Genomic DNA, 16,636 nt, shown 5'->3' with positions numbered 1-16,636 from the left:
CTAATAAGGACAAGATAAACTGATATGGCAACTGTGTGGCAGATACTGTTGCAATTAGACACAGAACACATAAAGAACCCTCATTCTGGAGAAAGTGTCCTATCTGCTAGTGGTTGTCATTGACTCGGTCTATGCATCTCTCTCTGTCCAGTCTCTGTTCCAGCCCCAGTCTGGTTTCTATAGTAACCTCTCTAAGGAGTGTGTAGCACAGGGCTGCTGTGTAGACCTCTTCCTGTTTCCCAACCAGTACGTCGACGTGGCAACGCTTGGCGTGGTGCCAGTCTCCACTGGGGGTTCCGTCTACAAATACACCTACTTCCAGGTAAGAGACACACCTCTCTCTTGATTGATGGATGGTACCAAGAATATGCATATCCTTGCTTCAGGTCCTGAGTTACAGGCAGTTAGATTTGGGTCATTTTAGGTGAAAATTGAAGGGGGAAAAAAGGTGGATCCTTAAGAGGTTGAATTGAAGATGTCACCCATCAGATTGTCAGTTTAATCTCGTCCTTAGGCTACATCTATTATAGGCCTATGTGTGAAATTAGTTTCGATATAGTTTGTTTAGTTTCAATTGGCCAGTGACAGATGGCAGCCAACTATCGGGGTGAAGGGCAGGCAGGGGGGGAATGGCTATGTCCTAAAACTGCTTATAACACAACTCTGTGTTATTGAAATTCTAGCAACGACCGTGTTGAATCAACTTATTTAGGACAAGCCAAGCATGGGGGAGACATGACTTTGAAAATTAGGGTAATTCAAATGTTAAATTCTTAACCTCAATGATGCTCTCTGAGCTCCTAGTGTTAATCCACAGATAAAAGGGAACACCTGGTTAGTCTTTAGTTAGTTGTCTAGAGGGCTGTTGGGGTGACAGTGTTACTGCCACACCGGCAGTCATGAGTCATGACCACAGTCAAATTCCACGTGACTTGGGCCTCGCAGTGCTTGAGGCTTCATTACAGACCCGGATTCGATCCCAGGCTGCGTCGCAGCCGGCCGCGACCGGGAGACTCACGAGGCGGCACACAACTGGCCCAACGTCGTCCGGGTTACGGGAGGGTTTGGCCGGCCAGGATGTCCTTGTCCCATCTCTCTCTAGCGACCCCCTTGTGCCGGGCTGGGCACATGCACGGGGATTTTGGTCGCCAGTTGTAGGTGTTTCCTCCAACACATTGGTGTGGCTGATTTAGAGAGCAGCGTGTCATGAAGCAGTGCGACTTGGCAGGGTCGTGTTTCGGCTTTTGACCTTCTCCTTTGTAACTACCAATTGGATATCAAAAAATTGTGGAGAAAAAGGGGTAAAAAGTCACAGTATTTTTGCACCCTGGACATGTGATGGCAGTACCCATCTTGGTAACGACCCGCTAGTGGTTTGGTACTCAGGGCTCTGTTGTCCCTCTAACCACTCTGACATCAATGCAAATGCTATGGAAAATCACATCGAACAATTTATCAAAACAGTATCATGCTTTTAAAACTCAGTTAGGCTACTTTTTTTTTTTGACCTCACTGTGATTATCAAACTGAAGAAAATAGTTCAACAACCGGTTGAAACTGAGCGAACGACATGATCGTTGTGTTTGGCTTTGAAACATCCACAACTAAATGGGCGACGCTTTCTAAGGTGATGATTAATTCAGAACGTTGAAGACGTTGCATTTAGAACCCTATGCATATTAGAGCTTTAGGCCTCTATGAGCCCAAGCCCACTTATTCTGCCTTCATTAAAATAATGATTGTGCCGTTACGCAACACAGTGCATTCGGAAAGTATTCAGACCCCTTTTTCCCCACATTTTGTTACGTTACAGCCTTATACTAAAATGGATTACAAAAATAATAATAATCCTCATCAATCTACACACAATACCCCATAATGACACAGCAAAACCAGTTTTTGTTTTTTTCGATCTTTTTACTAAGTTATTAAAAATAATATACCTTATTTACATACGTTTTCAGACCCTTTTGCTATGAAACTTGTAATAAAGCTCAGGTGCATCCTGTTTCCATTGATCATCCTTGAGATGTTTCTACAACGTTGATTGGAACAGTTTAAAAAAAAGAAAGAATATTTAGTCCGTTTTAGAATAAGGCAGTAAAAAGTGGTCTGAATACTTTCCGAATGACCTGTATTTGTCCATTGACTAATGGCCTACTGCATATTACACGTGGAGGGAAAACTGTGTAAAACAAACTGGTTATCTTATGCTGCACTCAACTTTCTATCCATGAGTCTGGGAGAGAACATACGGGCCTAGGCAACGCTGTTGGTTCATTGATTGTGCAGGGCGGCTTACAGAGTTAGCCTACAATAATTAGATTTTGAATAGCCTAGTAATGGGGCATTTTAATATTTTCATAACTAATAGGCTGACTACCTTCAGCTATACAGAATATCTCACCTCTGTGCGTTTCCATCTCTTGCCTTCATTCCTTTCTCGAGCGTGCAGAGAGCGGGCCTGTCAGCAGTTTATTTATGTTTCGTTGTGAAAACATGTTACTATTGATGCTCCCGAACAGATTTCTGTTGGTTTCCCATATTTAAGCACTGGATGGCTTCAGGAACATGGTTGGAGAGCCCTTGGTATACAGATTTTGGGCGGTGTATCACTTGTCACGCAGCGAGAGGCTGCATGCTCCTCAGTGGTCGACGCGTGAAATGGAATAAGTGTTCTTTATAAGCCCAGATATTTCTATATGCAATCCTGTGTTGAAAGCAGAGTTTTGATGGTTGCTACTAAAAAGAGGATCCCGGCTGCTACTCTATTTCTCTGCTGCTCCGCTATAAAACCAGACTGTGAAAGCAGCCTCCATTTGCTATTCCAGTGCATACAGATGACGACATATTTTTTCCCCCTGCCCCGTTTCTGCCCATTTGATAATTTGGCTTTTCTAAATCGAAACAAATGTTACATATTAATAAAGACAATATTACATTTGAGAGTAGTCTGTTGGGTGAAAATATGATCACTTGAGAGAACTGTGTTCGCCGCCTGAGTCCAGGAACAGAGCACAAGCTTTTTTTCAACAGCCCATTGTAGCAGCATGCAGCCCATTGTAGCAGCATGCAGCCTATTGTAGCAGCATGCAGGCCATTGTTGCAGCATGCAGGCCATTGTTGCAGCATGCAGCCCATAGAGGATATGTTTTGGTTTCTAAGACATTCTAAGGTTTGCAGAGGTTGACCGATTTTATGATTTTTCAACGCCGATACCGATTATTGGAGAACCCAAAAAGGCCGATGTCGGCTTTAAAATAAAAATGAAAAAAAAAAAAATGTTTTTTATTTATTTGTAATAATAACAATTACAACAATACTGAATGAACACTTTTATTTTAACTTAATATAATATATCAATAAAATCTATTTAGTCTCATAAATAATGAAATATGTTCAATTTGGTTTAAATAATGCAAAAACAAAGTGCTGGAGGAGAAAGTAAAAGTGCCATGTAAAAAGGCTAACGTTTAAGTTCCTTGCTCAGAACATGTGAAAGCTGGTGGTTCAATATTCCCAGTTCTTCAATATTCCCAGTTCTTCAATATTCCCAGTTGATACGTTTTTAGGTTGTAGTTATTATAGGAATTATGACGCGTCGACTATTTCTCCCTCTACCATTTATATTTCATATACCTTTGACTATTGTATGTTCTAGTAGGCACGTTAGTATTGCCAGCCTAATCTCAGGAGTTGATAGGCTTGAATTCATAAACAGCGCTGTGAAGCAAGCATTGCTAAGAGCTGCTGGCAAACGCAGTAAAGTTTGAATGAATGCTTACGAGCCTGCTGCTGCCTACCACTGCTCAGACAGACTGCTCTATCAAATCATAGACTAATTATAATATAATAAACACAGAAATACGAGCCTTTGATCATTAATATGGTCAAATCCGGAAACTATCATTTCGAGAGAAAGAAAAAAAGTTTATTCCATCAGTGAAATACGGATCTGTTCCGTATTTTATCGAGCGGGTGGCAACGCTAAGTCAAAATATTGCTGTTACATTGAAGGTTGTGCAATGTTATGTCATAATTATGTAAAATTCTGGAGAATTAGTTCACAGTTGGCAACTAGCCAGGCGGCCCAAACTGCTGCATATACCCTGACTCTGCTTGCACTGAACACAAGAGAAGTGACACAATTTCCCTAGTTAATATTGTCTGCTAACATGAATTTCTTAACTAAATATGCAGGTTTATAAATATATATACTTCTGTGTATTGATTTTAAGAAAGGCTTTGATGATTAGGTACGATTGTGCTTTTTCCGCGAATGCGGTTTTTGTTAAATCATCACCCGTTTGGCGAAGTTGAAGTAGGCTGTGATTTCAATGATGAATTAACAGGCACCGCATTGATTATATGCAACGCAGGACAAGCTAGTGAACTAAACATGGTTGGTGATATTACTAGGTTAACTAGTGATTATGAAGATTGTTTTTTTTACAAGATAAGTTTAATGCTAGCTAGCAACTTACCTTTGCTCCTTGCAGCCACAAGGTCCTTTTGATGCTGCACTCGCGTAACAGGTGGTCAGCCTGCCGTAACAGGTGGTCAGCCTGCCGTAACAGGTGGTCAGCCTGCCGTAACATGTGGTCAGCCTGCCGTAACATGTGGTCAGCCTGCCGTAACAGGTGGTCAGCCCGCCACGCAATATCCTTGTGGATTGCAATGTAATCGGCCATAATCTGTGTCCAAAAAGGCCGATTACCGATTTATGAACTTGAAATCGGCCATGCCGATCGACCTCTAGTTTGTATCATTCACAGCTCAATCTAGCGTATAGTACCCGTTTTCAAAAGATCACTTTTATGGTCAACATAGGCACTTCATATGCGCACTCGCTCCGGGAATAGGGACAAATATCATCATGTTTCTTTAGACGTGCCTAAAATACGTGGATTTATTGTGATGGACTTTTATGTAGATTTCCAAAGGCGTGCAGCAGCGACTTGTGTGCATGGAGGCCTGGAGATGCTAAATGTGTTTTATGTTAATGAATGGTCAATTACCATGAGACCGACAGTCATTTTCGAGACGATAACCGTCTGACACAATTTGGTGACCGCCGCAGCCCTAAGTTACCTACGATTGAATCACTCCTGGTTCTTCTTTCAAATACCCACGTGGGTTTGAATGCTCCTGAAAACCAATCATTAGATGGGAGAGGTGGGACTTGCAGTGCGTCAAGCGTCTCAAATGGAACCAAGTTCTGTTTTTACCGAGAGGCTACGTTGTTGACGCGCACGAGCGGTGTGGATGAAATGTTTGAATAACATTTGAGTACATTTTATTTTACAACTCTCGTGCACGCAATGCTGTGGGGCTCGTTTGGGTGTAACCACGTCCACCTGTTACCTGCCTTCACTCGCTGTCTGTGTGGTTTGTCAGGCCGAGACGGACCGTGAGCGGTTCCTGAATGATCTGCGGCGAGACGTTCAGAAGCCGATGGGCTTCGATGCTGTCATGAGGGTCCGAACCAGCACAGGTAAGTGTCTTGCTCTCTCTCGCTCACACTGTCTCACACACTCACAATTGTTTTGTTTTTTTAAATGTGGGGGGGGGGGCTAGATCAGCTGTAACCTAACAACTGTGGAAAAGGTTAAGGGGTCTGAATACTTTCTGAAGGCACTGTGTGTACACACAGTTTGTTTTTCTTTATGTTCCCCTAAACCAGCATGTCAATCTACTGTCCCCCATAGTACAAAAGTCGACATTCTATGCGAGAAATAAATATTCCAAACATAGTCTGGAACCGTTTTGGGTTGCAATAGAGCCCAAATTAATACAACCACTTGAATCAAAACTTTTGTTATGCAATGTGGCTGATGCAACAGATCAGAACATTTAGCTTAAAATGTTGATAAACTTTTAGGCTATTTCTTCACATTATAGGCGCAGCAATGCACACGTGGTAGTAAGCTATAACCCATTATCTAAAGTGACCGCAAATGCAATTATCCATGTGATGCTTTTATTATAAAGGGGGGAAAATGCATGTCGTCTATGCACTTAAATAGCAAATGGAGGAAGCTTTTCCAATTGTTCATTTTCATGCCAGACAGATAGGCTATACTCCTGTTGTTAGGAAAGTTGATATATATATATATTAGGCCTAGCCTATAGAAAACTGATGGGATCCTCACTCTGTTTTCTCTCACAATTGCATAGCCTATGTAAATGTTGCGCAACATGAGCTCTTGGGCTCTCGGTAAGTGTTTGATTAGATTTTGCATTGATGTCAGTGACTAGAGGGGCAATGGAGCGCTAGCTTGTTTTGGTAGGCTACTAATGACCAGCATCAGCGCTTGGAGAAGCCTAATTATCGTGACTAAACGGTCACATGGAATTTTGACTACCTTCACGACTTGTGACCGCCAGTGTGGCGGTAGTACGGTCACCGTAACAGCCGTAGTCACAACACTGAAGTGAAAGGGACCTCCACAAGTCTTTATTTACCACCTGGTTCCTGTTTCAGTAATAATGAAATCAGACCTTGTTGAGTGTCTGATAACCACTCCAATAAAAATAGTAGATTAAAACATGCTGACAACGGTCCCCTGAGTACATCAGCAAAGGATTGGTATACCTCCACTGGTATGCCATCCAGCCCCAGACGTAAAGGCTTTAATTGCATCAAGAAGTTCCTCCTCTGTAATTTGGCCTTCGCATGAGTCTTTCCGTACATTTTTACATTCTTAATAGAAGAAGCAAAATCGATACAGTTGAACTTTGTTTAGTGGAGATGGAGGAGACTGAAAATAACCATATGCTTCAAGTACTTTGCTTCTTCTTTCAAAATATTGTTTGGTGAACTAAGTTTCATGAAATAATTTTTTGGCGGCATTTCTATGACGAAGATAACTCATTCTGTGTGTCTCTGGAACCATTTTGTATTTTGCCGTCTGTCTGTGGACTCACTCTTCACCTAGTGGTGTTTATTTACTGCCGCCGTAACGTCCTCTCCTCCTCCAGGTATCAGAGCGACAGATTTCTTTGGCTCGTTCTTCATGAGCAACACGACAGACGTGGAGCTGGCAGGCCTGGACTGTGACAAGACTGTCACTGTGGAATTCCGCCACGATGACAAGCTCAGCGAGGACACCGGCGCGCTCATGCAGTGCGCGGTGTTGTACACCAGCTGTAGTGGTCAGCGGCGTCTGCGGGTCCACAACATGGCGGTCAACTGCTGCTCCCAGCTCGCCGACCTCTACCGGAACTGCGAGACGGACACAATCATCAACTTCTTCTCCAAGTACGGTCAGTATCACACGCTCACTATCTGTCTATACAGCTGTGAAATTGTGTAGTATGTTTTGAGATTGTTACTAAGAGAAAGAATGTATAAAGATCAGCAGGGGTCCAATCACCGAACACCTACATCTACTTTAGGTGTGAGATACTGTAGATTTGATTGATACCAGTAGGATTCAAATCAACTTACGGTCTTTATGTCCGGAAATGGAAACCAATGGTCCTTTTCTCTCTGTGTCTGTGTGTAGCGTACCGTAGCATATTGAACACCCCCACCAAGACCGTGAGAGACACCATGGTGAACCAGTGTGCCCAGATTCTGGCCTGCTACCGCAAGAACTGTGCCAGCCCCTCGTCTGCCGGACAGGTCGGTCACTCGCGCACACACACACCCAATTAGACAAGTCAGTGACACACACCCAATACACACGCACGATATACACATTCCCCCCCGACACCATTCAGACACTGTCACATACATACAGACTATACATTCACCCCATTACCACCCACACACTGCAGTCAGTCTCTCACACAAATCAACACCCCAAAAATGTACACACTCAATCACTTCCCCTCTCTCCTTTTGTAGCTGATCCTACCAGAGTGTATGAAGCTGCTGCCGGTCTATCTGAACTGTGTGTTGAAGAGTGACGTGCTGCAGCCGGGAGCTGACATCTCATTGGACGACAGAGCCTACCTGAGACAGCTGCTCAGCTGTATGGACGTATCCGAGAGCCACATCTTCTTCTATCCCCGCCTACTGCCCCTGGTGAGAGGCCCTGCTCTCCAACTCGCTCTCTTTCTGTCTCTCGAATTCACTTCAATCAGCCTCTTTTGGCATGACAAGGCACCATCTTACTTTGCTGAAGCAAACATGTAAGAACATATTACATTAATGTGAAATCAGTTTGTTAAATCGTGTGTTAATCAATTACCTTTCCATCTCAGGTGAAGTTGGATGGAGGGTCGTTGCCAATGGCAGTGCGTAACTCAGAGGAGCGCCTGTCGAAGGGCGGAGTCTACCTCCTGGAGACAGGGCTCCACCTCTTCCTGTGGGTGGGAGCCAATGCTCAGCAGGAGCTGCTTAGCAACATCTTTGGAACGCCCACCTTCAGCCAGATAGACCCCAACATGGTGAGACACACACACACACACAGACTTCAACCTCTTACAAATCATTGTCTTGATTTGAAGTGTGTGGGTGTGTTGCTATCTCCTAAATGTGTGTGTTGTGTTCCAGACGAGTCTGCCGGAGCTGGACAACCCGTTCTCCCAGAGACTCCGAGAGATCATCGACTCCTTCAGGTCACAACGGTCACGATACATGAAGGTCAGACTCCACTACCTCTCTCTGTCTCTCTCTCTTCTTTCTTCCCTCTGTATCTTTCCATCTCAATTTGTTTTGTCAGGGAACAATACTGCGACCAAAACAGTCACGTTGCAACCGTTTGACTTGGCAGTGCAACACACATTTTTAATTGGCACCCATTACACCTTTTGTGAGACTAACTACCACATGGACACACTTCATGCGTGTGTTTGTTTGGATAAAGCTGTCTATTTAATGCATGACAACTAAAATCTTTTAACTAATTTCTACCAGCGTGTCATCTGTACAACTAGAGGCAAAAAAAACTCTAGGTCACCTTTACTCCACACACAGAGATGCATACAAAGCTCTCCCTCCATTTGGCAGATCTGACCATAACTCTATCCTCCTGATTCCTGCTTACAAGCAAAAGCAAAAACTCAGAGGAAGTACCAGCGACGCAGAGTGATCAAACGGGCAACGTGTCAATACAGAACTAAGTTTGAATCGTACTACACCGGCTCTGATGCTCGACGGAGGTGGCAGGGCTGGCAAACAATCACAAAGGGAAAACCATCTTGTGAGCTGCCCAGTGACGTGAGCCTAACAAACAAGCAAGGCAAGCAACAGGCAAGCAACAACGACCCATGTATGAGAGCTCCAGCTGTTCCGGATGACTGTGTGATCACGCTCTCTGTAGCCAATGCAAGTAAAACCTTTAAACAGGTTAAGAGACAGATTACCCTGATGCGTACTCAGAACATGCTCTGACCAGCTGGCAAGTGTCTTGAACTTGCCAACTTCTCCCTGACCCCGTCTGTAATACCTACATATTTCAAGCAGACCACCATCGTCCCTGTAACCAAGGTAACCTGTCTAGATGACTATCGCTCAGTAGCACTCGCATCTGTAGCCATGAAATGTTTTGAAAGGCTGGCCATCCCTTACATCAACACCATCATCCCTGAGACCCAGTCCAGTTCACGAACCACCGATGACGCAATGTCTATTACACTCCACACTGCCCTTTTCCACCTGGACAAATGGAACACCTACGTGAGAATGCTGTTCATTGACTACTCAGCGTTGACTACACCGTAGTGCCCTCCAAGCTCAGGGCCCTGGGACTGACCACCTCCCTCTGCAACTGGATCCTGTACTTCCTGACTGGTCGCCCCCAGGTGGTGAGGGTAGGCAACAACACATCTTCCACGCTGACCCTCAACACGGGGGCCCTTCAGGGTTGTGTTCTTAGTCTCCTCCTGTACTCCCTGTTCACCCATGACTGTGGCCGCGCACGACTCCAACACCATTAAGTTTGCCAATATTCACGACGGTGGGAGGCCTGATTGACGATGATGAGACAACCTATAAGGAGGTAGTCAGAACACACCGTCGTGAAGAGGGCACGACAATGTCGCTTCCCCCTCAGGAGGCTGAGAAGATTTGGCACGGGCCCTCAGCTCCTCAAACAGTTCTACAGCTGCACCATTGTAAGCTTCTTGACTGGCTGCATCACCACTTGGTATGGCAGCTGCTTGGCGTCCGACCTCAAGGCGCTGCAGAGGATGATGTGTACGGTCCTGTACATCACTCGGGCCGAGTCTGGGACCAAAATGCTCCTGAACAGCTTCTACCCCCCCCAAATCAGAAGACTGTTGAACAGTTCATCAAATGGCTACCTTTTTTATTTTGCACCGACTATGCACACTCACTAAACTTGACCCACACACACACTACGCTGACACTCCATCACACACACACACTACGCTGACACTCCATCACACACACACACTACGCTGACACTCCATCACACACACACACTACGCTGACACTCCATCACACACACACACACTACGCTGACACTCCATCACACACACACACTACGCTGACACTCCATCACACACACACACTACGCTGACACTCCATCACACACACACACTACGCTGACACTCCATCACACACACACACTACGCTGACACTCCATCACACACACACACTACGCTGACACTCCATCACACACACACACTACGCTGACACTCCATCACACACACACACTACGCTGACACTCCATCCATCACTACGCTGACACTCCACACACACTACGCTGACACTCCATCACACACACACACTACGCTGACACTCCATCACACACACACACACTACGCTGACACTCCATCACACACACACACTACGCTGACACTCCATCACACACACACACTACGCTGACACTCCATCACACACACACACACACACTACGCTGACACTCCATCACACACACTATGCTGACACGCCATCACACACACTATGCTGACACGCCATCACACACACTATGCTGACACGCCATCACACACACTATGCTGACACGCCATCACACACACTATGCTGACACGCCATCACACACACTATGCTGACACGCCATCACACACACTACGCTGACACGCCATCACACACACACACTACGCTGACACTCCATCACACACACACACTACGCTGACACTCCATCACACACACACACTACGCTGACACTCCATCACACACACACACTACGCTGACACTCCATCACACACACACACTACGCTGACACTCCATCACACACACACACTACGCTGACACTCCATCACACACACACACACACTACGCTGACACTCCATCCACACACACACACACACACTCCATCACGCTGACACTCCATCACACACACACACTACGCTGACACTCCATCACACACACACACTACGCTGACACTCCATCACACACACACTATGCTGACACTCCATCACACACACTATGCTGACACTCCATCACACACACTATGCTGACACTCCATCACACACACTATGCTGACACTCCATCACACACACTATGCTGACACTCCATCACACACACTATGCTGACACGCCATCACACACACTATGCTGACACGCCATCACACACACTATGCTGACACGCCATCACACACACTACGCTGACACGCCATCACACACACACACTACGCTGACACGCCATCACACACACACACTACGCTGACACTCCATCACACACACACACTACGCTGACACTCCATCACACACACTACGCTGACACTCCATCACACACACTATGCTGACACTCCATCACACACACTATGCTGACACTCCATCACACACACTATGCTGACACTCCATCACACACACTATGCTGACACTCCATCACACACACTATGCTGACACTCCATCACACACACTATGCTGACACGCCATCACACACACTATGCTGACACGCCATCACACACACTATGCTGACACGCCATCACACACACTATGCTGACACGCCATCACACACACTATGCTGACACGCCATCACACACACTATGCTGACACGCCATCACACACACTATGCTGACACGCCATCACACACACTATGCTGACACGCCATCACACACACTATGCTGACACGCCATCACACACACTATGCTGACACGCACTACGCTCATCACACACTATGCTGACACGCCATCACACACACTACGCTGACACGCCATCACACACACTACGCTGACACGCCATCACACACACTACGCTGACACGCCATCACACACACTACGCTGACACGCCATCACACACACGCTCATCACACACTACGCTGACACGCCATCACACACACTACGCTGACACGCCATCACACACACTACGCTGACACGCCATCACACACACTACGCTGACACGCCATCACACACACTACGCTGACACGCCATCACACACTACGCTGACACGCCATCACACACACTACGCTGACACGCCATCACACACTACGCTGACACGCCATCACACACACTACGCTGACACGCCATCACACACACTATGCTGACACTCCATCACACACACTATGCTGACACTCCATCACACACACTATGCTGACACTCCATCACACACTACGCTGACACTCCATCACACACTACGCTGCATACACTGACACACGTGCACATTTTTCTTTTTAACTCTGCATTGTTGGGAAAGGGATCATAAGTAAGCATTTCACTGTGAAGTCTACACCTGTTATGTCCTGTGCATGTGACAAATAAATTAGATTTAGATTGTATTTAGTCAGGCAATGCTCGAATTATACAGATTAAAATTACAAGTGTCAATGCATAATACTGTTGGTAAGTCCTATTAAAACCAGCATTATTATTAGTAGGAACGCATGCAATTTGAGTTGTATTTTTTTTTCTGTAGGCTATTACAACATTTAAATATAAAATGTAGGACCTTAAATTACAAATCAATGAATCAAATGTATTTAGAAAGCCCTTCTCCACATCAGCAGTTGTCGCAATTAAGTGCTTGAAAAAGTCCTAAAGTCCTTGAATTTGACTTGCCAATGTCTGTATGAACCCTGTATAGGCTACTTGCCCAAGCCCCTGCAAATGAAAAATAAAATCACAGGCTATTGAAATGATGCACGCATCATTCCCTTTCCTGTAAGATCTTTAAGAAATGTATTCTGGCCAGTAACTTTGTTGGCACTGGCCTGGGTGTGTCACTAGTAAATTTGAATGAATGTTGAGCCCTGCGTGTTGCGAGTGTCTACTACGTTGTGAAGCCGTTAGCGATGCTAATGATAGCCTGACCGTTTTCAGGGAGATGGAAAAAGCACTTAAAAGGTAACTACAAAGTAGCCTATGCATCCCTGGCAGATTCAGGATGATTTGCATCATCCAGTCACCGTTTGTTTTGACATCGCCACAAGTGCCCTACAGAAACATCACGTCATTGAATTAAAGGGTAACTACACTGAAATGGCTATATTTTCCCCAGACCTAAAAAATTGTCCCCTGATGTGGTTTAAGCATTGTTGTGGACTTAGAACGTCCAATTTTGTTGTTTTTTTTCTATTAAAGTGAGATTTGAAAGTGAAAACATGAAGAAAAAAGAGGACTATTAGTCCTCCCTAGTTTAATTATTTTTTTGAAGTATAGTTTTTTTTCTTCTTCTGACCTCTAGAGGATTTTGCAGAAAAGAACACACATGGCAATAACGCAATACATTTGACACTTTATTTTCCGTCTTCTTTGCTGTTACAGTAAATCTATCCAAATCGATGTAAGAACACAGGTTAAAAGATGATAGCCAGGTTCTGGAAGGAATGCAGGCACATTATGGGCGACAGGCTCATTGTCATCAATCGTCATTATCGACTAAATCATGTGCTTCTGCCATTGCTTGCTCTTTGGGGTTTTAGACTGGGTTTCTATAAGCACTTTGTGACATCTGCTGTTGTAAAAAGGGCTTTATAAATGAATTTGATGTGCGTGTGCCACCAACTAGAAAAAGTAAATGGAGATCCCTGGTTGTAGTACAGAAGCATAAGGTGTGTGTGTGTTAACATCTCTTTCTCTCTCCACACGTGTCTGTAGTTGATGGTGGTGAAGCAGGAGGACAAGGCGGAGCTAATCTTTAAGCACTTCCTGTGTGAGGACAAGAGCACCAGCGGAGGAGCTTCCTATGTCGACTTCCTGTGTCACATGCACAAGGAGATCCGCCAGCTACTCAGCTAGGGCCCTGATTTCTGACCCTTCAAACCTGACCCCGGCACCTCTCAACCCCCCCCTGATGCGCTTTATCTTTTATTTACCTAATAAACTTAACCCCTCCCCCTCTGTCAGCGAGAGGCCGGAGACGTATACACAGCCTCGTGGCAGATTCCGTGTGTTTGTCCTCATACGACTCTACTCTTCCAAACGTCAGGCTCTAAAACAGCTGGAGCTGATCCACTGGCCAATGGAAGTGTGTGTGTGTGTATTTTGTGAGTGTGTTTGTGAGGGAGAGAGTTGCTGTTGATTGTAGTAGGTGTTCTGTCTAACACTAGCACTGAAAGGCTGTTGTGGGTGTACCGGCCGCTGGTAGAAACTCTTTTTGTATGATTCAGACCCAGTAGAGCTGAAGATGACAAACTATACATGACATGAAATAAATGTTTTTTTTTTCCATCTCTAGAATTATTTTTCTATTTGTCTTATTCTCTCTCCCTCAGACATGACCGTGTGTGTGTGTGTGTGTGCTGACTTACAAACACTACTGAGGCAATAGGAGAGCAGGAGGAGTATATAGAGATCTGTGATTGAGGTTAAACTCCCAATAAAAGTCTATGCATCTAATCATCCAGAGGCGCGGGGGTTTGAACGTTCAACCAGCGTGGGGGTCCCACTATGGCTCACACAGTATAGACTGTTTGGTTGAGGTGTGTGTGTGTCATGTTGTTTTACTAACGTGTGTGTATCAGCTTGACACCATTCTCTGACATGATGCCTGTTTGTCTTCCTGTCTTGTGAAGGGAAGGAGTAACTGGCTGTGCTTCTCAAAATTGAGGTCAGTCCAAGAAAGTGTGATGAGAATAATGTTGGGCATAGTCATGTTCTGTAGGCACGAAAACAGGTGAGAACTATTTGCTGAACATGACCCTGTGCTCTACACACAGCTGTGTCTGAGTTGTCCCACACTGCGGCCGGTCTGCTATAGAACCTTGGTTCGTTTACACATATAACCTACGTCTATAACCTGTACAGAATTAAATCCTCCGGTTTTTAAACACCTGTGTCAAATGCTGTGGTTTGTCAGTCCTCTCCGTCGCCGCCGCTCACACAAAAGCAGTCCTGCTTTTTTGTGTGCAGCTTCGTGTGTGTGTGTGTGTGTGTGTGAGAGAGGGTGGATGTGTGGGGTTCTGGAGGCAGATCCTGGTGAATTTCTCAAGGAAAAGAGGGATCCGTCTACATCCTGACTTGTTTTCGTTCTCGTGTCTTAACACAAGTGTTGCTGCCCTCTTCTCTGACCCATCTCTCTGTTGAATGGACTTTCTGACTGACCGTGATCTGACCGTTTTCCTTTTCTCTGTTTTTGTCATTGCCTCCTGGACTGTTAATAAAGTTATTGAATCACCATGCCATGCTTCTCCCATCCCTGCTCTCATTGGCTTGTTGGTACTATGGTTACAGTAAGGGACTTTCTCCTAGCCAAACTCTTTGTCACTCATCAAATCAAATTTATTTATATAGCCCTTCGTACATCAGCTGATATCTCAAAGTGCTGTACAGAAACCCAGCCTAAAACCCCAAACAGCAAGCAATGCAGGTGTAGAAGCACGGTGGCTAGGAAAAACTCCCTAGAAAGGCCAAAACCTAGAGAGGAACCAGGCTATGTGGAGTGGCCAGTCCTCTTCTGACTGTGCCGGGTGGAGATTATAATAGAACATGGCCAAGATGTTCAAATGTTCATAAATGACCAGCATGGTCGACTAATAATAAGGCAGAACAGTTGAAACTGGAGCAGCAGCACGGCCAGGTGGACTGGGGACAGCAAGGAGTCATCATGTCAGGTAGTCCTGGGGCATGGTCCTAGGGCTCAGGTCCTCCGAGAAAGAGAGAATTAGAGAACGCACACTTAGACTCACACAGGACACCGAATAGAACAGGAGAGGTACTCCAGATATAACAAACTGACCCTAGCCCCCCGACACACAAACTACTGCAGCATAAATACTGGAGGCTGAGACAGGAGGGGTCAGGAGACACTGTGGCCCCATCCGAGGACACCCCCGGACAGGGCCAAACAGCAAGGATATAACCCCACCCACTTTGCCGAAGCACAGCCCCCACACCACTAGAGGGATATCTTCAACCACCAACTTACCATCCTGAGACAAGGCTGAGTATAGCCCACAAAGATCTCCGCCATGGCACAACCCAAGGGGGGGAGCCAACCCAGACAGGATGACCACATCAGTGAATCAACCCACTCAGGTGACGCACCCCTTCCAGGGACGGCATGAGAGAGCCCCAGTAAGCCAGTGACTCAGCCCCTGTAATAGGGTTAGAGGCAGAGAATCCCAGTGGAAAGAGGGGAACTGGCCAGGCAGAGACAGCAAGGGCGTTTCGTTGCTCCAGAGCCTTTCTGTTCACCTTCCCACTCCTGGGCCAGACTACACTCAATCATATGACCCACTGAAGAGATGAGTCTTCAGTAAAGACTTAAAGGTTGAGACCGAGTTTGCGTCTCTCACATGGGTAGGCAGACCGTTCCATAAAAA

At 45.6% G+C, this 16,636-nt stretch overlaps 1 protein-coding gene across 4 annotated transcripts in view; it reads left to right on the top strand.

Annotated features, from left to right (window-relative positions):
* sec24c (SEC24 homolog C, COPII coat complex component) overlaps positions 1 to 15,494 on the top strand; it is a 31,710-nt gene extending 16,216 nt beyond the window's left edge. For all 4 annotated transcript variants that reach the window (XM_042305999.1, XM_042305998.1, XM_042305996.1 and 1 more), the window contains 8 exons: positions 152 to 322; positions 5,398 to 5,494; positions 6,982 to 7,266; positions 7,509 to 7,627; positions 7,853 to 8,032; positions 8,212 to 8,397; positions 8,504 to 8,593; positions 13,971 to 15,494. In XM_042305999.1, the coding sequence (XP_042161933.1) occupies positions 152 to 322; positions 5,398 to 5,494; positions 6,982 to 7,266; positions 7,509 to 7,627; positions 7,853 to 8,032; positions 8,212 to 8,397; positions 8,504 to 8,593; positions 13,971 to 14,111 (1,269 nt within the window). In that variant the 3' untranslated portion in view covers positions 14,112 to 15,494. The remainder of the gene's footprint in view (positions 1 to 151; positions 323 to 5,397; positions 5,495 to 6,981; positions 7,267 to 7,508; positions 7,628 to 7,852; positions 8,033 to 8,211; positions 8,398 to 8,503; positions 8,594 to 13,970) is intronic.
* The last annotated feature ends 1,142 nt before the right edge of the window (positions 15,495 to 16,636 follow it).

Source organism: Oncorhynchus tshawytscha, linkage group LG25 (assembly GCF_018296145.1).
Source record: "Oncorhynchus tshawytscha isolate Ot180627B linkage group LG25, Otsh_v2.0, whole genome shotgun sequence".
NCBI lineage: Eukaryota > Metazoa > Chordata > Actinopteri > Salmoniformes > Salmonidae > Oncorhynchus > Oncorhynchus tshawytscha.
Note: the sequence above shows the minus strand (reverse complement) of the source record. Positions and strands in the feature narration are given on the sequence as shown.